Source organism: Pteropus medius, unplaced genomic scaffold (assembly GCF_902729225.1).
Source record: "Pteropus medius unplaced genomic scaffold, Ma_sr-lr_union100, whole genome shotgun sequence".
Taxonomy (NCBI): Eukaryota; Metazoa; Chordata; class Mammalia; order Chiroptera; family Pteropodidae; genus Pteropus; species Pteropus medius.
The window spans coordinates 15,598,765-15,622,762 of record NW_024349225.1 but is presented as its reverse complement, the minus strand read 5'-3'; the positions used below and the strand labels follow the sequence as shown (position 1 = coordinate 15,622,762).

General features: G+C 55.6%; 2 protein-coding genes across 11 annotated transcripts in view; one reads left to right on the top strand and one right to left on the bottom strand.

Annotated features, from left to right (window-relative positions):
- RXRG (retinoid X receptor gamma) overlaps positions 1 to 9,929 on the bottom strand; it is a 121,671-nt gene extending 111,742 nt beyond the window's left edge. For 2 of the 7 annotated variants that reach the window (XM_039881574.1, XM_039881577.1), the window contains exon 1: positions 8,872 to 9,929. The gene's annotated coding sequence lies outside the window, so the exon portion shown is untranslated. Of the gene's footprint in view, positions 1 to 4,083; positions 4,659 to 8,505; positions 8,642 to 8,871 lie in introns of those variants that run through there. The other 5 variants (XM_039881571.1, XM_039881572.1, XM_039881575.1 and 2 more) reach the window with 3 other exon arrangements.
- On the top strand, positions 6,709 to 21,186 carry MGST3 (microsomal glutathione S-transferase 3). 4 transcript variants are annotated; one of them, XM_039881581.1, is made up of 6 exons: positions 7,713 to 7,871; positions 16,841 to 16,964; positions 17,836 to 17,909; positions 18,480 to 18,537; positions 20,226 to 20,298; positions 20,940 to 21,186. In XM_039881581.1, exons 2-6 carry the CDS (start codon positions 16,848 to 16,850, stop codon positions 21,074 to 21,076), a joined length of 459 nt encoding a protein of 152 aa, XP_039737515.1. In that variant the 5' UTR covers positions 7,713 to 7,871; positions 16,841 to 16,847; the 3' UTR covers positions 21,077 to 21,186. The 4 variants fall into 4 exon arrangements, with proteins under 4 accessions (XP_039737514.1, XP_039737515.1, XP_039737516.1 ...); XM_039881582.1 differs by lacking the exon at positions 7,713 to 7,871 and adding an exon at positions 8,533 to 8,672; XM_039881583.1 differs by lacking the exon at positions 7,713 to 7,871 and adding an exon at positions 10,873 to 10,968.
- The last annotated feature ends 2,812 nt before the right edge of the window (positions 21,187 to 23,998 follow it).

The following is a 23,998-nucleotide window of genomic DNA, read 5'->3' as shown; positions in this document are numbered from 1 at the left end:
TATCTATCTATCTATCTATCATCCATCCATCCATCCGTCCATCATCTGTCATCTATCTATCTGCCATGGGAGGACACGACCAGAAGGCAGCCAGAAAGCCCTCGCTAAGAACCAAATATGCGGGCACCCTGATCTCAGACTTCCAGCCCCCAGAGCTGTGGGAAATAAATGTATGTTCTCTAAGCCATTGGTGTCGTGCTTCAGCGGCCTGCGCTGGGGAAGACGGTGAGTCACGAGAGAGGTGAAGGATGAGCGCTGGCGCATGGCCAGCGCCTTCACACTAAGGGAAGTCGCCCCACGCGGACTATGCCCCTGTTTGAGGAGCGGGAGCGATTCCATTTGAACTTGACCATCGGCTATGTTCGCCATTTAGTGGCACACAGATCACAACGCTAGACACAAAATAACAGAAACGGGGGGAAGGAAGAACAACGGGATGGCCGGTTATGCGATGAACAACATCTACAAAGTCATCCTAATGTCGACGCTGATTATCTGATTTCCAACCGTTCGGGTCAAACTATGAACAAATCATTGAGGACTTAACCGCGCTTACAGAACAGAGGGACAGAGGGCGGATGTTATCGGTCTTGACTTCGTGAAGTAAAAACATAGTTAAAATATGTAGAGAAACGGAAGCAGGCGGAGCGAGGGCAGCAAAGTGTAAGAACAAAGGTCGAAAGCAGGGAGCCGAGAGACGCGCCTCTGGAGAAGCGGGAAACGGAGACCGCGCCCGTGGCTCGGAGCGGATGAGGTGGGTGGGGCGGGGGCTGTGGAAGTAACGGGCACAGTTCACAGTCAAGGAACGGTGTCTACAGCTGCCGTGTCGAGAGGCAGCACACGCATGATACGTGACGGTGACGAGGCAACCGGCAGGCAGAGCAAACACAGGGCTGAAAAGCGGTCGCCCCAGGCTAGGACGAGGTGGCCTTGGGAGCTGTGCCTTTTCCGCGCTGGCTGAGTTACTTAATGTTTTTACTTAATTTACTTAATGTTTGTGCCCGAACGACATCAATGAACATTTTAGAAATAGGAGAGGGATGGTCGCGATGCACTCGAGAGACTTATCCATTCAAAATAATAAAAACGAGATAAATTGTGTTATTGAAAGGCCTTTCTCCTTCGCCAAAACCGAGCCATTTCTTGAGGGTGTAAGGTCATCGAAGTTCTGCTAGGACAGTTCTCTTTTCTACCCGAAGCCACTGTCCACCTCCTCCCACAGCCACTGGAAGTCCCTGCAGCTCGTTACACTGTAACTACTTAGATAAGGAGAAATGAATCACCTCGTCACTGGCTCCACTGCCACCTTGAGAGAATTCGGACTTTGCCCCCGACGCGGGCCCTCCTGAGTCCTGCTTGCCTAACTTGCAGTGTCACGTGTACACAGAGCATTTCCTCCTGATCAGGAACCCCCGGGAACATGGCACCCTCGTGCCCTGGCACGTCTGGCCCACTGTCCTCTGTGCCAGGCCACCTGTTACCCCTCTGCCCACAGAACCTTGCTCAGACGTGCGCCGAGGGCCTGTGTCCTCCCTGGTTTGTAAGCCTTTGACTTCCAGTTAAGGAAAAAGAAGGTGTTTTCCTCAGTAAAACCCAGGCACGAACGACATTTAAAACTGTTTTTATACTGGAGAGAAAACATAGACTTCGGTGAAACGAAATGGCAGATCCAAAAACAGACCCCAATACGAATGGCGCTTCGGTCCACCGTGAGGGTGGCGTTTTCAACAAGGAGGGGAAACGGACCCACTGAGAAGCTGGGGCGGGGGCACGGGGCTCGACTCCTAATGCGTCCCTTCAGTGTGGTGTCCTGAAGGTTTAAGTACAAATTATCAGAGAGATAACATGTGTCAAGGAGTTTAATATACACCAAACCATAACATTTCAAAAAGGAAGCACAGGTGATGGTAGGAAAGGCTTTTCTAGAAAGAATATAAAACCTAGAGACAATAAAGTAGAAAACTGACAAATCTGAACACACGATTTTTTCTCTATGGAATAGACGTCAGTCTAAGCAAAATATATTCACGATATAAATGCAGCAAAGGGCTGATTTCCTTAATTTATAAAAACCTTATAGAAGAAAAAAATGATAATCTAACATGAAAATAGGTGAAAGGTAAAAATTAACGTTTTTCAAAGAAAAAAAGTTTCAGCCATTAAATAGAAACGAATAGGAAAACATACTAGTAATTAGGTAAGTGCAAATCAAAAGAAAAATGAAATAAAAACCTGCGAGACTGACAAACTATTGAAGACTGATGGCAGCCATCGCTGTTGAAAATGTGGGCACGGGGCCCTCGTGGCCCACCCTGGTTAGAGCTACTACGGATATATTTATAAAATCTTGCCAAGAGCATCTATGAGGCTAGGTTCCTCACAGTTTGTAAGAGCGAAAAAATTTTAAAGGAAAGAGAAAAAAACAATTAAATCGACCATCAGCAGGAAACTGGTAAAAAATAGTTTAATCGTCTGACAGCACCAAGGGTTGGCAAGGATGGGGAGCAATGGGAAGTCTCCCGTACTGCCTACGGGGTGCAGAGGGAAGGGGGCTAACATTTAGAAAAGGTTTGGCACTGCCCAGTGAAGTTGACAAACCCATGACCTAGAAATTCCAGTCCTAGAAATATACCTTTAAAACTGGTGCACGTGAACACCAAAATACATCTATAAGTACGTTCACGAAACCATTTTCCACACTAGAAACAATCCAAATATCCATCAACGTTAGAATTAATTTTTTTGAAGTGCGATTTAGTACACAGTGGAACACGACTAGGAGGAAGATGAACTCAGGTACCTGCCGACACACGATGAATCTCGTAAATAGAACATGGAGCAAAAGCAGCAAGAAACAACAAAACAAAGCACGGTTCCACTCGAACAGAGTTCATAAACAGAAAAGTTAGTTAACTTATTTAGAAACGCATCCACAGGTGGTAAGAAAACTTTTTTAATGCAAGAAAATTATCATCACAAAAGTCAGGACAGAGTGACTTGTCAGTAGGGATAAGGCTGCAGTTGAGGAGGGGTCCATCTCAAAGGCCCAGGTGCAGGGTTCCGTTTCTGCCCGGCAACTTAGTGTGTGTGTGTGTGTGTGTGTGTGTGTGTGTGTGTGTGTGTGTGTGTACTTTACATATGTTAGAGAGCACAGTCAAATAAGGATAAATTTTAAATGCATTCTTCGTACATCCTTATGATGATCACAATGCCACCTTCAAAGAAGAGAACGAGAGCTCTCCAAGTACTCACGTGGAAGGTCTCTAAGATGCATCCGGTGAAAGAAACAAAGTGGCAAAGTGCATAGCAGAAAGTCTTTTATGTAATAAAAATGATACATACATGCAGATAGGTGATAGATACATGGATACATACATTCATAAATAAACAGATGGACGATGGATAGATATGTAACAGATACAAAGACAGGATTAATAATTGATAATTATCAACTGATAAATACATAGATATATGACATATGCAAAAAAAAAAAGAAACAAACAAACCTAGGTAGATAAACGCATAGACCTATATATAGTAGATGATAGACAGAAAAATAGATTAACGAGTACATACATAGAGTACAGACAGAAATATACACAGAAACATAAGATACAAAGATACCTAGACAATAAATTAACTCATAGACATAAAGATCTAGAGCTAGATAAGTGGACAGATATAGAGATGATGGACAGGATGTACGTGTGTGGAATTAGAAAGTTCACAGTGGCCGCCTTCAGACAGACAGTATTATAATGCACATCCACAATATTCCATGTGGCATTACTAGTGAGTATATGCCATTTCGATAGGTCGTTTAACATGATGCCATTTTAAAATATATTTTTATATGTGTTAACCTAAAAATAGAAAGCCAAAATGAGAGGCCATAAGCTTTTCTTTGGGATCCAAAAGATTCGGGTAGAAACCCAGATTGTGTCCCAATGACGGGTGAAGGCAAGGAGCTTTGATGAACAAAGGGAGGGAATAATTTCGTGACTAGGAGCGAGGTCTCCGCTGTGCTAATGGACTGGTCACTGATTCTACCTCCAGGACAAATGGCTGTGGCCAGCTGCTTACCCAGCGCTTCACGAACTGCTGTTTGGGAGACAGGCTGGTGTGGCCCGATCGCAAGGATGTTCGGCCCAGTTTCCAGAGTCCAAAGTGTCACAGAGTGAGAGGGCAGGGCGGTTCCTCTGCCACGGCCACTCCGGCCCTGTCTCGAAATGTCCCCACGTACGTTATTGTCACGTATGCACAGAAGAGGAAGATGGAAAGAATGCACAGAAAACGTTAAAAGTAATAATGTCCAGTCACAAAATTGTAGATGATCGTATTCCATGTTGTCCCTTATTTAGATTTCCCAAAACTTCTCCTCCTGACTACCTGAGGCGTCTCAAAGTAAGACGTGCTGCAGGGACTAGCTAGCTGTTCGCCACGTCACCTGGAGTCCCCGGCTAGGCATGTCCTAGCCTCCCAGGCGGCGGGACGGAGCTCTGCGGCAGGGCAGAGTCGCAAGCCAGAAAGAGCGTGGACTCATGAGTGAGCGCTTGGGACATCGTCCACTGAGCACCTGCACTGCAGTGCTCTGCGAACGAGAATGATCTATCACGTTCAGCCATTGCTCTTTTGAGGTTTTTTGCCCAGACTATGCCAGGAGTCCCAAACTGAACTTGACTCTCTTACCAAATCCTTCCCTCCACTAATCTTCTCTGCCTTGGTAATTCCTTGGTGAATGATGCCTTTCTCCATTCTGTTGCTCAAGACAGAGCCTTGATTTCTTCCTTTTCCGTGCCCACGCATCTAGCCCACAAGCATGGTCTCTCGGCTCCATCTCTGTATTATTCCAGTTTTGCTAAAATAACAAACAAAACCGAACTCGCAGAGAGTTACAATAAAGATTTATGCCTCACACAGAAGTCTGCAGCGTGGCCGTGACTGTGCTAGGCTTGGCTGGCCTTGGTCGTTTCAGCCACACCCGGCTGCGGATTGCCTGTCAGGGTTGGACCTGCGAGCCGCGTCTCGTTCTGGGACTCTGGTGAAGCGGGAGTGGCTGCCGGAAGCATGCTCTTTTCATGGTGGGTGGCAGAAGCACAAAGGAGATGACTGAGATTTTCCAACATTCCTAAAGCTGCAGGTTGAAATCTCAATCCCCATCAGTGATTGGCTTGCTTTTATTAATAAGTCCCCTGCTAAAACACAAGTTCCATTACTGCCTGCCTTCTACTGGGCACTCAAAAAATGTTTACTCAATTAACATTAAATGAGAGGATTCTGGAAAACTTATGTGAGGCTAGATTGTTAAAGAGTTTGAAATGCCATGTCTAAGAGTCTGGACGCCACCCTAACGGCACGGGTCAGCCGTCAGACAGCCGTCAAACGGGTCTGCTTCAGGAAGGGGCTGCAGACGAGGAATGGTTGCTGGGCGGTGGATTTCGAAAGAGAAGCCGGGTCAAAGCCTACTTCAACCGTCCAGGGTCCGGGGAGACTCGCGGCCTACACTCGGGCAGAGGGACTAGGAAGGAGCCTGTTTTGGGGTGCCATCAGTAAGAATCGGAAACAGAGGCATTTGTTAAAGGCCTACTGTAGGCCCAGACTATGTGCCGTCTTCACAACTGCCAGGTAGAACAGGGGCTGGTAGACTAATTTTGCAGGTAAAAAGACAAAGCGAGTTTCTGAGAACTTACGTCATTTCCCCCCAGAATCGCGCAGCTAAATAAATGGCTATTCTGGAATTCCACTGCAGGACCAAGTCCCAGGCCCAGGGAGTGAAGAGCAAGGCATGACGCCATGTTTCTAGCAGAGGCAACGACTTAGATGACGTCCTTCGCAGCACACGTGAAGGCTTGACGGGAAAGGTCTCGCGTGCGGTTTCGGACACCCTGTGGCCGGGAAGCCCACGATCCAGGAAGTGGTTCCGCGTGCGAGGGAAACTGGCTGACTCGCTGGATAGAATGTGTCTTGGAAGGCCGGGGTTGGGGCTCACAGAGTCAGTGGAAGGCGGGCCGTTCGGGCTTTATAAAAAGGTCAGGAACCCAGGGAGTCCCAGACCGCTGGGCAGCAGGAACTGGTCGTCCGCGCATTCATTTAATGAACGGTTACTGTGTCTACTCCATGCCAGGCTCTTCCGAGCCGTGGGGATGTGGCAGTGAAGAGGCCATATCCCCAATCGTCTTGCGACTTTTCCTGGATCGGGGGAGCCAGGTCATGAACTAATTAATTAAATTCCAAAATAAGTCAGATGGTAGAAAATAAAGCGACAGAGGGGGATAAGGAGCGCCTTGAGAAGCAAGTTGCAATTTTTAATGGAATGATTAGAAAAGCTTCTATTTTCCAATATTTCTATAATCAACAAATATGGCTTTTGTAATGAGACTTTTAAAAGGAGGTCCTGAGCGGTTAAGTCCTTGTCTGTGGTCATCTGTGGTCAAACGGGGAAAACGGGAGGGGCCAGAATTACGTTCCTGCTTCTCCGATCAATCCTTCTACCACCTCGAGCTGCCTTTCCTTACGCTGACCGGCCAGCAAGTGCCTCACTCCCTTCCGCTGCTGTAACGAAAGCATCACAGGCCGGGTGACTTAAACAGGGAACAGTTATTTCTCAGTGCTGGAGGCTGGAAAGACCCAGATCAAGGTGCCAGCAGATGGGGTGCGTCCTGAGAGCCGGCTTCCCGGTTCGCAGTCAGCAGTCTGGCTCTCCGGGTCTCTCTTATCCAGGCACTAATCCCATTCATGAGGGCTCCACCCTCCTGACGGGTCGCCTCCCAAAGGCAGCTCCTCCAAGTACCAACACACCGGGGATTTGGCTTCAAGATATGAATGGGGGCGGGGGACGGTCAGTCTACAGCAGGCAGAGGGGGACGATCTCCCTCCGTAAGGCAGAGAAGCGTTCCTACCCTCCCTCCAGTGTTCGATCAAAACAAGCACTTGACCACCAACGGGCCGGAAGCCCTAAAATAGGAGAATGGCTGGAAGCTGCTGAAGCAGCAACGGCAAAGGTTTTACGGGCCCTCACAGCACTTTTGGACGCGTGGACGTGACAACCCAATCAAGAGGATCACACGGCCAGCCTCGAGCCTCCTGAGATCCCGCGTCCGGCCCGTTTCCGCGCCTGCCCCTGAAAACGCTGGGCTCCCGCGCTCCCGCAGGGGGGGGCGCACCCCCGGGGGGCTGGGATGCCCGGATGCGGCGACCCTTCGCAGGGCGTGGGGCGTCCGCAGGGGGAGCCGAGGTCGCGGGGCTCAGGAGCAAGGCCTGCTCCTTCGGCCACACTCGGGCCGCCACCGACGAGCCCGCCCGGGGCTGGACAGCAGGCGCGGCTGGGGCTCGGCGGTCCCCGGGACAGAACCGCGAGGGCGCGCGCGGCTCGGGCTCTCGGCCACAGTGACTCAGGGCGCCACCACCTAGCGAGGGAAACGCGCACGCCCCGCAGCCCCGAGTCCGCGCCTCCGGCTTCCGCGCCTGCGCCTTGCAGGCCCGCGCCGCGCCCCGCCGCGGAGCGCGCGGGCGCAGGCGACGGTGGCTCTGCTGGGGACAAATTACTAACGTGCGACCGTTCTGCACATCCAACCCGGGAAGCACGAACTAGCGGGGACAGTTCAGGACGGCGGCCACAGAGGCACTTGCGGGACTCGACTCATAAACTTGGGCCCCCGAGGGGCAAATCGGCGGGTAACCGTGGAGAAGACGCAAATCCAGTCTCGGCCTCGCAGCCCGCAGCCCGGCGCCCGCAGCCCGGCCTTGGGGGCGCGGCCTCGCGCCTGGGGGCGGGGCCTGGCAGTGGGCGGGGCCCGCCCGAGGCCCTGGGCGCCGCACCCACACTTCGCTACGCAGCTGCGGTCTGCACCAGCCCGGCGGAGGTGACCCAGGTGAGTGCCCGCACGTGCGGGCAGCGACGCGCGCCGGCCCTCTGCCCTCGGGGGCCCTTCGGCTCCGGCGCTGGGCACCGCCCATATCTGCCACCCGAGCCGAACGGGGACTCGCTCTCTCCACCGCTTCTTGTCCGTAGACTGCTTTCTCCCTTTCCATCCCCTTCGCCCTCCACCTGCCCTGCGTCCCGCCCTGGGTGGAGCGGGTGTGCAGCGTCCAGGCCGGCCCGGCCTCGCTGTCTAACTCAGGCAGATTCTCAAGGTCAGCCGTTCCCCAGCCGCGTCCTGCACTCGCCGCCTCCCCGGGGCCGTGTCTCGGGAGCCCGCGCGGCCTCGCCAGCGGCAGCTCTGGTGCGCAGGATGGGCGGGCACTGCAGGGCAGCGGGCAGTGCAGGGCAGCGGGCAGTGCAGGGCAGCGGGCAGTGCAGGGTAGAGGGCACTGCAGGGCAGCGGGCCGTGCAGGGCCTGCGGCGACAGCGCTTTGAAAGCGGCCTGGGGCGCCGCGCGCGCTGCGGATGTGGAAGTGTCGCTAGGGCCCCTCCGAGGGCCCCTGGGGAATTGTGTTTGTTTTCCTCCTGCCTCATAGAAACGTTTGCCAGTTCGTAGTGGAACCTTTAAGTGGGTCGTTTCCTACCTCTGCCTTGGAGCTGGAGACCCCGCAGGGAGCGAGGCGGACTCTTCATTCACGGTCCTGCCTTGGGGTTCTGAGAACTTCCCCCTCTATCTGGTGTCGCTGCCCGGAGCCCGCGGGCCACAGCGGAGGGGCGGCTGCAGGGTGTGGAAGGGACCGGAAACTCGTTGGTGAGTCATTCCCGAATTGTGGCTTCTGCTAATACTTTCCTTGGGAGTCACGAGTTTACGAGCTAACTTAGGGGACAAGTGAGTGTGGAAAAGGAGGTGAAGGGAATTGCAGCGGCGGCCGAGGGCGGGTAGGAAGGGAGCGGCGGGGCTGGGGCTTCCATCCCTGACCAGCAGAAAGGGCGCCCGGGAGGGAGCTCACCTACGGCTCTGCGGCTGTGTGGCCCTTGCAGGTGCTGTGGCCCCGGGCGTGGCCCTGCCCCACTGCGCAGATGTGAGATGCCTCTGCGCGTGGGGGCTGGAGCCCAGCGTCCCTTGCGAGGTTTGGAGACGCCGGCCTGCAGTGTGGGGAGGCACCCAAGGTTACTTATTGGTCAGTTACAGGCTGTGCTTTAGTTCAATGAATTCAGTTCAAGGAATTTAATTCAATGAATTTGGTTCACTGGTCTCTGAATAGAGGGATCAAGAATGTTTATCCTCACAGGCGTTAAATGTAGCTGAGTTAAATAAAACTAACATCTGAAATCCAAACAAATACTGTTAGCGGCAGGGAAGACGTTCTGTTAAGCCTCCTTCCTGACACAGCGTTACAGAAATAGAAAACTTTGTCAAGCACCTTTTCTTTTTTTTTCTGCCTGAAGCCATGTTACTATATACAGCACAGACATACTGGTAGAGACACGGGGGGCCGGCCATGGGGCTGCACTCTGGGACCTCCCGGAGAAGGGCAGTCTCCCCCTCGATTAGAAACCCTTCTGCTGTCCTAGATTTCTGGGGAGACTCAGTCTTGAAAGGGAACCTTCCAATTAGTGGATGGCAGAGAGACCGAGCATACACAAAAGAAGGGCTTCACCCCGTTATCCAGAGAAATGCTGAAAAGCCCTTGGGACAATCGGGAATGAAGTAGACGACAAATCAATCTGTCCAGAAGCCTACTGCACAGCTAGCTGCATTTAAATGTATCGTTCCCTATATTTATATTTAAATATTCTGAATCTTTATTCAGAACACCGTTGCCAACCACAAGTGACCATGAACCATTTTTCCTTTTCAAAGCAATATTTGTTTCAAAGAATATACTGCCATGGTTTTGCAACTTAATTCATTAATACTCCTTGAGTATACTGCCCTCCTGAAAAAGGAAAAAAATTTTTTAAAGAATTTAGCAGTTACCAGGTAGGTCGTCACTGTGTAAAATAGGGTTCCTGAGATTCCATCGCCGTCTCTTACAGTGTCTACCTATCTATATGTCACTGTAGGAAGAAAAGCAATGGGAGACAGGACGTTTGCACGACTTCCACATACATTTGCAAGCACTCCGAAGGATCCAGCATTTGAGATCATAGGTCCCCTGCTGCCCTCTGAGTTCTTTCTAGAATCTGACCTGTTCATTAACTGGAACTTGGGTTCTATCTTGCTGCCTTAGTATGCCCTTGTTGAAAGAAGTGATATCTTATTTCTCCATCCTGAGAAGTGTGAATGACCGGTGCAGACAGACGGGAAGACTTAGAGCCCCGTCTCGGCAGGAGCTGGCAGCCTGGCGGTTCCTTCATTCGCAATGGCTGGTCCCCCGGTGGGGACGCTGCAGCTGCTGAGACCTAACTGCAGTCTGTCCACGCTTCCTGGGACGGAAAATCCAGACCTTGTCAGTGTGATTCTTCCCCTTCTGGAAGTCAGACCTTACTTTCCCTGTGCCCCTCGGTTCCTGTGCAGTGCCACTTAAGGGACAGTTTATGTGGAAATCGTGCTATAAAAACAAAGTGCCAATTTCTGTGTTGCTTTGCTCTTTGCAAACCTCTTACCTGAAAGATTGGAGGACATTTTTTTCCTTCCTGCAACTTCTCCTCTGTTGTCATAGTGCAGTGCTGACCCTCATTTTAAAAAGTTCCTTTTGGGATCTTTTCCAAGTTTTCTTTTTCCTCCAATTAGAGAGAACTCAGGTTTTAATCAGTCACACACTTGGAGTTAATTATTAGCCTCCTGTTCTTGCTAACGTTACGCTCAGGAGAGGGTCCGAAGAGGTGGAACGTTTCAGAAGAGGCCAGGGCGATCAAAGGTGGCTTCGCCCTCATTGACAGGCAGGGACGAAGAGCAGGGGCCCTGGAGCCGACTGCCTGGCTGTGCGTGACCCTTGGCCCTCCCATGATGGCCATGTGATCTTGGGCAGACGGCTTAAGCTTCCAGGCTGTTTCCTCCTCTGCAGAAGAGAAGTAATAACGTGCCATAGGAATGCCGTGAGGAGCTTATTAATATTCCTGAACCGTGACTGTTTGACGCACAGTAAATGATATACATGCTAGTAAGTATCATCGACAATACTTGATCTCTCCTGCCATTCTTCTAGCCCGCACCACCGACCTCCAGACACACAGGGCTCCTTTGTCTCCCTCCTGCCCGTAGTAGGCCCCTGCCTGTCTCCACGCCGTGTGCTGGCTGTGTCCTCCCTCTGTCCGGCACCTCCCACATCGCAGTCTGCCACCGTCCTGTTTCACGGCCTTCCCGGGCCGCCTCCCTCCGCTTGGCAGGGTATCTTTCCTTCTCAGTGTGGATCACGCTGTGGCCCTGCACGGTATTTAGAAGGGGCACGTCAGGGAAGGACTCATTCCGAGGCCTTGCTGAACAAGGCGGCCGGTGTGGACGTCAGGTGAGCATTCCGATCCGGTCAAACGCCCTGCAGTGACTTCATCAAATCAGAGCCATTTCACGAATCGTTGAGAATTTTGTTTTCTTCTGCGGGCCGTGGCTTCCCCCAGCCTCTCCCTGCCTGTGAGGTCCCTGCCCTCAGACCACGGGGGGTTCCCTGTGGTCTGTTCCTGGGGTCACATCTGGGACAGTGGTCCCCAGACGGTCCAGCAGGGCCCAGGGCTTCCAGGTGAGGTGTCACCACAGCAAGGAATTCTCACACATAGAGCCTTTTGTGTCGAGAATCTGCTTGGGAAAGTCTGTCGTCACCAGCAGTGAGCGGGACCTAGGATCTGTCCCGTCTTGTCACAGACCTACTGCTCTCATTGCTGAGGAGCTGCAACCCCAGTTTCCCGGGGAGACTCAGCGCACTCAGGCACGTGTGCTCCGTGCCCCCTCTCACAGAAGGCCGCTCAGAGACGACGCGCAGGCAGTGCGCTTATCGGGCCTTGACGGAGCCTGTGTCACTGTAGGCGCGTCCCAGACCAGGAAGTAGTCGCTGGACTTGAGCAGCTTGCTGACCCCGCCCCCACCGCACCCCCCATGCAGTGAGGTACTCGTTGTTCATCAAAGTGCCAGAGGTAAAAAGACACGTGAACGTGAACGTGTGAACGTTTTACCCGACCGAGCTGTGGCTCACTCACCGTAAGGCTAAACGTGTGTGGATTGTCACGGTTGAATCTCTAAAAGGGGCAGATCTTCCACCCCCAGTGAAGTCAGCTTCCGCTTTCCAGACGCCCCGCCCGCAGCGCCGACGAGGATTTCCAGAACGTCAGGTGCTGGGAGAGGCCCGCCATACGACCTGCCCGTGGCGTCTGCCTTGCTCGTGTAAATAATCGAGCGAATGAGGAACGGAACGGTCTGCGCGATGAACTAGCTGTTCGCGTGTCGCCCTTGGAGAAATAGCTACTGAGTATCAACACAGTTGTGGGGAGTTATTTTCCCTCACCTGGGTTATTATTCCTTCTCCTAAATGTCCACCCTTTCTTAAATCTAGCTGTCATTCGAAGCGTTGACACTCAGACAGATGTCATCACCTCTTTAATGCAGGAGTGACTAAGGCTGGGTGCTTTAAGCCGGTGGAGCAGACCCTGCTGCCACCTCCCAGTTTTCTGTGCCGGGGACATGGGGGGGTCCACTTGGGAGGATCAGACCAGCTCTTCCAGCTGCCATACTCACGTTAGGCTCATGAACATGTTGACTTTTTTTGCTGTGTGAAATAAGGGACTCTTAGCGCAGGCAGCCAAATCAGGAGTCCCATGAAACACTGGGGAATGGCTCCGCGTCCGCCTAGGAGCGCTTTGTCATTGTCCCATTCCTGGAGGCATGAAAAAAGACACTGGTGAGCGATCACAGTGCAGTTCAAAGACAGCAGTTTCGCACACGGCAGCCGGGGTACCACTGTCCAGGCTGGTTCTGCCCATTCGTTTGAGGGCAAAGAGAGAGCCGAAAGGGGAAATCCTCTCCCTTAACAACACCTGACTGATTTTACTTCTCTAAAATATAAGTTATTGTCACTTCATGGCCCAGAAGTGCCCGAAACCGTAAAGCCTGCCTTCGCTTCATTCGTGCCGTGCTGACTGTGCTCTGAGGGGCTTTCTACTGGCAGCCAAGGGAGACCCCAGTAAATAGCGCAGCCGAGCTTCGCCCCTGAGCATTCAGGGCGCTCCCTGGGCAATGCTTGCGTAACTGAAGGAACCCTGGCCACGGCGAGATACGGCCAGCGGCAGCCGACGCAGGAATTGAGGGGAGAGGCCAAGTGCAAGCTCGGGAGCAGGTGCGCTTCCGGGAGGGTCTGGCACTGCATTTCATGCAGCACGCGCCTGGGCCAGGTGCCGTCGTGACCCTCGCGTGGCTTACTCCGGCCCCAGGATGGAGCACGTCTCTCAGGGCTCAGACCAGCAGTGCCGCGTTCAGGCCCAGGTTCGGTCACTCCCACGGTGAAGCTTTGCAGGGCGCCTTGTGGCCGTCGGCAGATCTGCTGGCTGTCTTCTCACTGACTGCACCGAAGAGCTGATGCCCCAAGTGCTGTCCCACAGACCGGGAGCCCCAGGCTGGTCTCCAGGGCACCACTGTGTTCTGACCTCCCCCTAGAACCCTGCAGCCGCCTGGGGCTTCTCCGCTGCCCCCGAGTCCCACGCCCCACCCGCTTCAAAATGCTCTTCCCCGTTTTCTCCTCCCACCCTGATGCGTCCTGAAAAAATCATGTTTGGCTAGTAATAAGGACTTTCATAAATAAGAAAGTTAGGAATAAAGGTCCTGCTGATTTAAAAAATACAGAAGTAATTAGGTTTCTGAAGGATTCTCAAAAGGGGCACCTATAAGGAACCCACAGCTGACATCGATTTTTAACAGAAAGACCGAGAATGCACTCCTGTAAAACGGGGCACGAGGCAAGGACACCCCCCCCTCACCACCGCTGCTCAACGGCGCACGGCCCCGGCCAGTGCAACGAAGCAACAAAGAGACAGAAAGAAGATGCTCCAGACTGGGGAGAAGGAGGCACGCTGTCCTTGCAGAGGCAGGAGTCTGGGTGTCGGGTGGCCGAGGGGTCCTGGGCCTAGCTCCCTGCTCACCGGGCTCCGTCCCGCGCTTTGCCCCTGCAGAAGCTGGGCGGAGCTCCGGCACCGCCCCCGGGGAGCTCCGAGGAGGCGCTTCTCCTCCTCCGCGCTGCCCATCTGGGAAGGGGTGCTCTGACTCCCGGTGAGGGCCAAAGCCGGCCCGCGGTGCAGCAGAGAGCAGGGCCACGGGGCCAGTCTGCCGCGTCCAGGCCCCGGGCCTGCGCGCACCAGCCGTGGGGCCTTAGACACGCTAGGGAAATCGTCTGCCTCACCGTCTGCATCTGCGAGATGGGCACGATGATAGGAACCCCCTCACGGGGCTGTCGCCCGTGTACGGGCTCTGACAGGAAGTGTCCGGTGCGCGGAGGCGCTGCCATTTGCCACGGTGCTGTCCCGCCACGTGGGATGAGGTCATCTCAGGAGCTGGTTTGCGGTCCCACCGGACCCTCAAACAGCCCTTCACCTGCAGTCCCACTGCGGGCCGCTCGGAGCGTGAGGTGCACCTGATCCACGGCAGGGGAGTGACAGCCTCAGCAGGCCGCCTGGTAGCATCGTGAGCGCCGCTCCTGACACGAGAAGCCGTAAATTCTGACTCATCTGACAGGCGGGAACATGTGGTCTGCTGAGGGACAAGTGGCCGTGAAGAGATTGCTGGCAGTCGGGTGGCTGTCACACGTCAGGCTCTCAGCTCGAGTCCTGGAAGGCACCGAGCTGCCTCACCAGACGCTCGCCTTGCTGTGAGCCCCGTTCTCGGCCCTGAGTGAAGAAATGAGTCACCCTGTGTGGGTGACACCGAGGGGCTCAGCTGGAGCGTGCTCTGTGAGACCAGCTGGTCTCGTCAGCCCCATCCCGGTCTGGGGGTGCGGCAGGGGTGGGCTCTCCAGGAGCCCCAGGAATGCCGAGGTGAGACTGGGCTGGGAGTCTGACTGGAGTAAAGTGGACCCACCTCTTGCCAAGTGTGAACTTGCTGCAGAGAGCATCAGAACTAACTCCTAAGTCAGAGCAGATTATTGACCTGCAGGAAAATCAGCATCTCCTTATTTAGGAGGTATCGCGCACGTGGACGGACACGTGTGCACACTTAGCACTATTTACAGCATCTTTGTGCGTGGACCAGTATTTGTCAAGTGTTCCTACCGGGCACTTCTCCAGTGTGTCCCATTTAATTCCCACTCCGTCTCGAGAGTTCAGCTCCAGAGGGACTTTGCAGAAGACAGAGTCTGGGGCAGAGCTGCCGCCCGCACCAGCCTCATCTCGCTGGGTCGACAGAGGGGCTGGCGGTGACAGAGAGGGCTCGGGTGGGTGCCAGTTATCAGCTCCTCGAGCCCGCGCCCCGGCCGCTATCTGCTGGCACTGCCTCGGGCGTGGCTGTGGCTGCCTGGGGCGTGGCCGCTGTGACCCCAGTTTCCCCTGTCCCAGCGCACGCACCTGCACCGGACCGTGAAGGCCGGTGTGCAGCATGGCCCCCTCTCTGCCCCGGATTACTAAGAAAGTAAGAATTCAGCAAATGATAAAGGGTTTTGGAACCCGGAGTGAACTGAGCTGATCCTTTCCTTAAAGGACAAGCCTTACGCGTTTTTCAGTCCCCGTTGGGTTGATGTCGTCGGCAGCCGTGGGGACAGCTTTCTCTGTGTTCTGACTCTTCTTTCTCAAGGCATCCGCACGTCCAGCTGCTTCCATTCGTTTCCATCGATACATTTAAGGGGAAAAAAGGAAACTGAAATTGGTTGGGCGCCTACTTTATTCCAGGCACTGTGCCAGGGGACGGTCATCTCAGTGGGACAGGTCACTCCTGAGAGCCACCTGGAGTCACAGCTCGCTACACTGACCCCACAGGCGTCTGTGAGCACGCACTCTGTGCTTGGCGCCGACAGTTCCCTCCCCCGCGGGAGCCCTGGGACGTGCTGGAGACTCTGGGTCAGGAGCGAGAGGCCTCCCTGGCGGGCGTGCAGGGAGGGGACAGAGAGGGCCGTCCAGACTCCTGCGCAGGTAGGTCCACACCTCCTGCAGGAAGAGCCTTGGGAAGGGCAGGCGGTCTCCTACCCCAGCACTGTCCTGTCCCACAGTGGCCTCTGCAGGCCACCCGCTGTCACCTCGGCAGAGTGCGTGGGGAGTGGCGTTACCAGGTTGACCTCCCAGGCTGCATTTCTGCTGTGGACGGGCTCACTTTGGCTAGATTTCTGAGCACTTGCCCAAGGGGCACTTCTCTGTCCTGCCACCGACTTCTCCTCCCTCAAGTCCTTGCAAATCAGAAAAACAGACGTCGAGGGCTAAGCCACCGAATCCGCATGTTTTGCCTGGGCTGGCTGGGTGTCCGGGGGGGATTCTGAAACCCACTCTGGTCTCGGCTCTGCCCTCTTCCAGCTGAGCTCCCCTTTCCTTAGCTAGAAAATGAAGCTCACGGCATTTCGGGGAAGAGGAAAAGTGACTGAAAAGAGCTGCACAAACACAGGTGTCCCCACGCTGCCAGGGAGCCTGGCATCCGGTCCCAAGGTCGGACCTGGAAGCGGAGTCTCAACTTGCAGAGTTTGACTTAGGCCAAACATCGTTAACTTTATTGTCCTTAAACAGGCAGCTTCTGACAAAGTTAAAGCTTTACTTTAAACGGCTTGTTTGTGTGGGTCATGGAGACAGCCTGTTCCCGTGTGTCCCCCGTCCCAGGGAATGGGGGTAGGGGTGCCCCTCGCGAGCAGCTTGGGTGCAGATAAGTGTCATGAATGCACTGTTGATCCAAAGACCCTGGCACAGGAGGACCTGGGCCCTGGTCGCGCCCCTGAGTGACGGCAAACCCCGGGCTGCGACACGCGGTCACCCGACCACCTCCTAGAAACATCGGTTTGCTCACGACTTCGGTCTGCCAGGCACAGCTGCTCCTGCCGCGCGGGGCCACAGGGCCGGGCGGCGTCCTCACCTGTCCCTTCCCCCCAGAGCCAACATGGCCGTCCTCTCCAAGGAGTATGGCTTCGTGGTGCTGACGGGGGCCGCCAGCTTCATCATGGTCGGCCATCTGGCCTTCAACGTGTCCAAGGCCCGCAAGAAGTACAAGGTGGAGGTGAGTGGGGACACGGTGCTGTCGTGGGCGTGTCCGGGCAGAACTCGCCGTCCGACTGTGGGTTTGGGGTGGAAGCCACAGCTGCAGGACCGGGCCTGGGGGAAGTTCAGCCCCTTCCTGGCGGGAAGACGGCAGGGAGCACGGGGGGCCGGGGGCGGGTTCCACCTGCGGAAAGACCAAGCCGGTGGGCGGGAGGAACAGCCTGGCGGCGGCCCCGGAGCTGTTTGCTGGGAGGAGCGGCTTCTAGAGGGTTGGATGGCAGCCGCGTTTCCTAGCGTCAAACGTGGTGTCTCCGTGACCTTCCCGCCTCCCGGGCAGTGGAGGCTGGTCTGGGCTGGGACAGCGGACGCGGGAGGCCTGCCCGCTGCTCCTTGCATTCTGTCCCATGAGAAGAAAGATCACGGACGTCGTCCTGTGTGTCACTGGAGTTGTCCCGTGGGCCATTCCAGCTGTTTCTGCTCGGCAGCTTACACTGAGACGTGCTGGAGCTTCTTTTAAAGTTTTCACGTGTGGTCCTTTTCAAAGGCCATGCCATCAAACTCTCACACACTCAGTTTCTGTGCCCCGTTGAGGGAAGTCTTACGAGGACGTGGCATTCGATGGCTTCTGGGGTGGCTTGTTCAGGTGGCGTCCCTGCATCTCAGACGCACCTGGGACGCGTAGCCTCAGAGAGAAGCGGGGAGTCTGGCACATTCTTGTTACTGGGCATTAGCAGAAAGCGACTGAATCTGCCTCTGAGCACCCAGGCCCTTGTCACTGTCGCGGGTGCGATGGAAGACGCTTTGGGATAGGTTATTCTTCGGCTTGATTTTCACGGTGACGCTGCGTGCCGCCCTTGCGCGCGTCACCAGCAGGCGCTCTGTTTCCACAGTACCCGACCATGTACAGCGCAGACCCCGAGAACGGACACCTGTTCAACTGCATTCAGCGAGCCCACCAGAACACGTGAGTGGGGCGGGGCCTGCGTCCCCCCGGACCCCTGCGGGGGTGGCCTGCGTCCCCGGGGCCCCTGCGGGGGTGGCCTGCGTCCCCCCGGGCCCCTGCGGGGGTGGCGCGCGTCCAGCGCCTGCGCGCTCGGTGCTCGCTGTGTGGGGCGGTGGCGGCGTGGCGGTCATGGGCAACTCGCACGGCACCGTGAGAAACGTGTGTGAACAGACAGCGGCGCGGACGGCGGGTTGGGGACGTCCCCTCCGAGCCGCCCTCCGTGCTGCGCTCCCGCCTGCGGCGCGCACCCGCCGCGGGACGGAGGGGCGTCCAGCTCTGAGAGGACGTCTGCTCCGAGTCACGCGCCCCTCCTGGTCAGCTTGTCAGGCTGGCGGTCCCTGAGTCACCTGAGTCACCGTGTTCTCGGTCACCTCCAGCCCAGAGGGCGGGGCTTAGCGGCTTGGTCCCGCTCCGTGCGTTTTTACTCTCGGGTGTCCACCTGGGCGAGGAGGAGGGTAAGGGGCTCTCAGTCCCGCGTGGACGTGCTTAGATGGGGCGCTTCCTTAAAAAGTTTCTTCCTGTCTGTTCCAGGTTGGAAGCGTATCCGGCCTTCTTGTTTTTTCTAGCTGTTGGGGGTGTTTACCACCCGGTGAGTTTTTCCAGGCGGTTTTCATCTTGGATACTATTTATTTCATCCAGGCACCATGTATTTAAAAGAATTTCATTCAGTTACTTCTAACAGAGTTCTTTAGGTAGAATTTGCCCCATTTTTTACAGATAAGGGGAAACATCTTGGAGATCATGTGACTTTCTCAAGGTCAAATAGCTACAGAATAGAAGAATCAGAATTTGAACCCAGCTGTGATTCCAGAAGGTTCATGTCCATAAGCGTTTCCCTTTGCACTTTCATTTGTTCATGCAGCAAACACTTACTGACCACCTGAAGTCACCTCAGTGAAGCAGCCGGGCAGAGACCCGGGTTCCTGGAGGTGACTTCCAGTCCCTGAGTGTGTTCCCAAGCCCGTCTGAAGGAGATGCGAGCCACAGAAAGAAACAGCCGGGGAGGCGGAACGGGGAGACAGTTTGAGTGGGGCGGCCAGGGAGGAGGGCCTTGCCGAAGTGACAATTAGGCAAGACTTAAAGGAGGTGAGGGAGCAGGTGCCACGAGGCCGCAGACACCCTCCAGGCCCCGAGGCAGGAGCCGGTGGCTCGGGGAGCAGTGGGAAGAACGGTGCAGCGTCACTCGGCGCTGAGCAGGACGTGCGGGCGGGGACAGACGGGGCCAGGCTGCACGGCCACCGACCTAGATACAGGTTTTCTGAGCCAGGTTACTTGCCACTTGGGTCCCGCTGAGGACAGGGAGTGCTTCCTTTTCGGGGCTGGTTTCCCCTCGCCGGGCTCTGAGCAGAGCGCAGGCACCCCCTTCCTGTCCTTAGCCTGCACCTGCGCGTCTCACGCTCTGCTGAGCACTGCCGGGAACGGCACATCCGCCGTTCATGACCTTGAAGTCTGGTATTTTTTCAAGGGAAACAAATCTGATCTCATAGAGGTGATATTCTCCCTCGTGCCTCCAAGAGCCCAGTCCTGGCAGGCGACAAGACGGCCGTCCCTCTAGATCGGGCAGCACCTGGTGTCCACCCCGCTCCACGGCCCGGGTCCCCGGCCTTGCACTTAGCCCTTGACAGTCCTCTCAGGATGACTGAGGACAAGCAGCCGCACTGTTCCTAGGGTGCCAGTAACGAGGCATCGTTCTAGTAAACAGTGACCAGCAGAGGTAGTGACTTGTGGGGCTGCCGTTTTTCCTTTTGCTCGTTTTGTGCTCCGACTGAAACTTAACGTTACCCAGAATCATCTAAACAGACGAGAGTCCTGAGGTAGTACCCTTACCCGCACCGAGGCCACGCGCTACTCAACTGGAAAGGCGCTTGGGGACAGTGACGCTCACACCCTCACAGCCCTCTCTCTCCCCCTCATCCTCCTGACTCCTTTGCATCAAAAGGAGGTTCACCCCAGGACAGCGGCCAAATGGAAGGCATTTTCATCTTGCTTAAGTCGTTACTGTCTGTAATCAAGGGTGTTGGGGATTTCCCCTCCACGGCCGCGTGCTCTGGGGTTCTCAGCATGGCTCACTGTCCCTTTTCCTAGTGGAGCCCCACACCTCTGGGCTGCCCCTCCAAGGGGACCTCCCTGAGATGCAGCACAGGCAGCTCAGCTCACGGTCCTTCTGCTCCCAGGCCCACCCGAGACACAGGCTTCCCCTCGCGGCTTCCCGAACCTGGCTGTTGGTGAAGGTCTCCCTGCTCTTAGGCAGACACTAACGGCGCCCTTTTATTTTAGCGAGTAGCTTCCGGTTTGGGCCTGGCCTGGATTGTCGGACGGGTTCTCTACGCCTACGGCTATTACACAGGAGGTAAGTGCACACAGGCGTTTGCCCAGGGGACAAAGTTAAAATCCTATGCTACTCGGCTTGTCTTCTTAGCGGAGCTTTAAGAAAAAGGGACGTAACTTGATATTTAGGTGACAGGTGTGTCACCTTTTTACTAACCTTCGTCTAGTAACAAAACTTATTTTTATTGGACATCCTCTGCATTTCAATTGCTGTTCTAAGAACTTTGCAGATGCTGTTTCGCCTTCCAGCAGCTCTCAGATGTGGATAATATTGTCCTATTTATAGATGGGGAAGCAGGTTCAGAACGATCAAGGCTCTGTGTAGGTCACAGAGCTGCTACGTGGGAACAGGATTCGAAGCCCAGAAGCCTGAGTCCGCAGCCCCCGCCCCTAACAGTGTGCCCGAGGGAGGAGGGGGAAAGACAGTTTTCGCGGTTGGTCCTTACTTTTTCGAAGAAGAGGGGAACCCTGTGAGGGTCCAGGGCCTGTCGTTGTCCCATGCCTGTAAGGTCCACGTCGTCCTTACGTGGCGCTGTGCTCTGCGTAGAGTTGGCTGACCCCTCGGGTCGATGCACAGCCCGGACGCCGTGACAGAGCGGCCTGTGGACGCTGAGCCTCGGCGTTTGGAGCCGCCCGATGACCGCTGCCCTCCTTCTTTTTCAGACCCTAGCAAGCGGAGCCGGGGGGCGCTGGGCTCCGTCGCCCTTCTCGGCTTACTGGGCACCACCGTGGTCTCGGCCTTCCAGCACCTCGGCTGGCTTAGACCTGGCTTGGGCACTGAGTGCAAATCCTGCCATTAAAGAATGATAGGGTGTCTGAAAACTCTGATTTCGTCCCGAGTGACTTTTATTTCCAGTTACAGTTTTTCTAAATATAATAAAAATTTATCTGGCATCAGCCTCATACGTAACCCCGACTCTTGTCACTCATTTCTTGTTGAGTCTTCATCCAAAGTAAATGGCCTGTGGCTACGCGATGGGGGAGCGGCCACGTGTGGAGCACCCCTGCCACCCTGCCAGCAGATGCCTGCTTAGCACGTGAAGTTAGGAAAACACCTAACTGTGGTAATGTGTCCATAATCACGGCTTCTGTCACAGCTGTGAAAAACTGGGTTCGCAGAAGGAAAGTCTTCTAGTTAGGATGTAAGATGACTAACACATAGGATGACAGTGAGGATTTTCAATCTCCCTTGAAGATGCTTCTGTCGCTTAAGAACTGAACACAAGGAGGTAAACGAACAGAATGGAACTGCCTACGCTTGGATGTAAGATCAGACAGGAACGACAGGAACAGGGAAAACCAGCAACAGAACCTGGGAGGTGCAAGGTTTTAGCCACGCCTGGCTATTTACATTTAAACTGATAAAATTTAATGAAACAAACAAAAAAACAGTTCCTCGGGTGCTGTAGCCACATTCCAGTGCTCAGCAGCCTGCAGGAGGATCAGAGACAGGATGTGACCCCAGGCCTGAGTCTAAAAAGCCATGCATTCTCCATTGCGAGGCATGTGGGGATGATGGGATGCTCTGGGCCGCCACGAGTGGTCAGTCCTGGCCACAGGACCACCTGGAGCCCTCGGGGAGTTCGATGAGGTCGGGGGGCCAGATCGGCACACTCCAGGGGTAGACTGAGAAACTCTCACGAGTGTAGAGCACAATGAGGATAATGAGGGTGGTTCCCGTAGAGCTGTCACGTACATTCTTACATTAGTGTCCTTTTATGCAGTGATGGGGTGAATGGCAGTGGGGTTCGGTCCTGACTCTAACAAGTAATATAATTAAGAATTTGCAATAAGCGAGGGTGTTTTGGGTTTTTCTTGTTTGTTTTAGCTAGGAAATGCACCTGGAGAGAGGGGGCACCTGAGGAGGGAGGTCCCTGCCTGCGGCTCAGAGTGGGAGGTGGCGAGGCAGGCAGGGGACACCGGCGACACGCTGGGCTTTCACTTCTGCAGTCGTAACGGGGCACGCTTTCAAAGCGACGCGATCCATCGCTGTCGTTTTGTCACAGAGAGCGCTCGTGTGCCGTTTCATAAGGGACGCCAGCACATCCAAGGGCGCCGTGATGGAAGTGGGGACCCCGGAGCTCTGCCGTGCAGTTCCCTGGGGCACCCCACCTGATCCGTGGGTGGCGGTACGTGTGGCCCTACTTGGCCGCTGGGTGCGGCTCTCCAGCAGGTTCCATTCCCGGGAACCTGCGCTGTGCACGCGCTGCTCTGGCCGTGCGGTCCCCGGCCGGGTCCCCCTCTGGAAAGGTACCGGCTGACTGTGTCACAAGGACACCAGCGTCACATCGGCCTGGGAGCTCCGTGCCGCGCCCCAGGCATCCCTACAGGCGGCTGGGCACCCGGGGACGGTTCCGGCCTCCCTGAGCCCTGGCTTGCCACGTGGTAAGTGGGGGTGCCGACGACTCACCGTGCGAAGTTGGGGGGCGCCCCGCCCAGCCAGCGTGGGCCTAGCCTCCTGCTGGAGAGCCGCACCCACGTCGCCGCCGGCCGCCCTGGGGTGCCGCCTCGCCCTCCTCACCCCAGGACCCTCGCTGTCCACGGCGCCGCTGCCCGGCCCGTCCTCCCCGCCAGGCGGCACCTGGGACCAGAGAGGATGGCGACCGAGGCGACACGTCCATTCCACGGCCCGTGCGTGCGCAGGGGGCCTCCTCCGAGTCTGCGCTTGCGGCCTCCGCGGGAAACCGGGGTTCGTGTCCCCCGCGTCCCCCACCCCGCGCATCTCCAGGATTCCCCGCGCGGGCGGACGGCGCTGTTCCCCATCCACTGTCTCCCAAGAGCGGGTGCAGGCCCTGAAGTTCCGCGCGGATTTTCGAGGACGCGGGGTCGCCCCGGCGCTGCTCCAGGGCCGCCCGTGTCCATGTCGCCGTTGTCCAGCTCAGTGGCCGCCGCAGGGCGCGGCTCCCAGCGAGCCTGCGACAACCGGCGAGGTGAACTGTCGTTTAACGGTCACTGACGTCCAGGTGAGCGGAACTCGGCTGCCCAGGCCGCGCCCACGCCGGTCAGTTCAGAATCTCGGCACGACCAGGTGTCCCTGGGCAAGGCCCCTGTGTGCAGAGTGACAGCCGCTGCTGTGACACCCATGCCGGCGCACCGTCGTGCAGGAGCCCCACAGGGCGGCGTTGACTTGCAGTCCTACAAGCGGGGGGTCCCTTCTGATCCCTTCACTCACGCACACACTGGGTACCCCCAGCCCCGTGACACGACAGTTCTGGCCCTTAGAGTGGACATTCTCTTGGGGGAGACATGATAAGCATGTGATTCCAAATAGCGATGACCGCTGGGAGTAAAATCCAACCAGGGCGTGGTGGGGGGGGTGGGGCACGCTGGAGCTAAGAAGGTGAATTTAGCTTTTTTCTTTTTCTCAGGAGCCTACAAGATGAAGATGTGGGGGACACACTCTCAGAGGGGGAAGGAGCAGCAAGAGGCTCCCGAGGGGAGAACAAGCCTGCGGGGCAGAGCGGGGAGCAGGGAGAGCGCTAAAGACGGGGTCGGGGCAGACAGGTGACGGTCGGCGGTGTAGACGTGACTCTGACCGCAATCAAAAGCCACAGCAGGAACCAGCAACGACATGAATTCTGACTAATCTGAAAAGGCCGCTCCTGCCGACCTGATTTCTGACAGATTTTGCAGCGCCGTAACCACGAAGGCCTGGTCTGCTTTTGTGCCCTTTGCTGGCTTTCGCCCCTCGGACCCTGAATCAAAAACAAGAGGGCTCTGAG

What these genes read in the sequence shown, in the direction of transcription:
- MGST3 (XM_039881580.1), top strand. Translation starts at nt 7,179, where the DNA reads ATGCCCGGATGCGGCGACCCTTCGCAGGGCGTGGGGCGTCCGCAGGGG. An exon ending in GCCCGGCGGAGGTGACCCAG is followed by an intron (nt 7,872 to 8,457) that starts GTGAGTGCCCGC and finishes CCTGCCTCATAG; the next exon opens with AAACGTTTGCCAGTTCGTAG. An exon ending in AAGGGACCGGAAACTCGTTG is followed by an intron (nt 8,673 to 9,928) that starts GTGAGTCATTCC and finishes ATGTCACTGTAG; the next exon opens with GAAGAAAAGCAATGGGAGAC.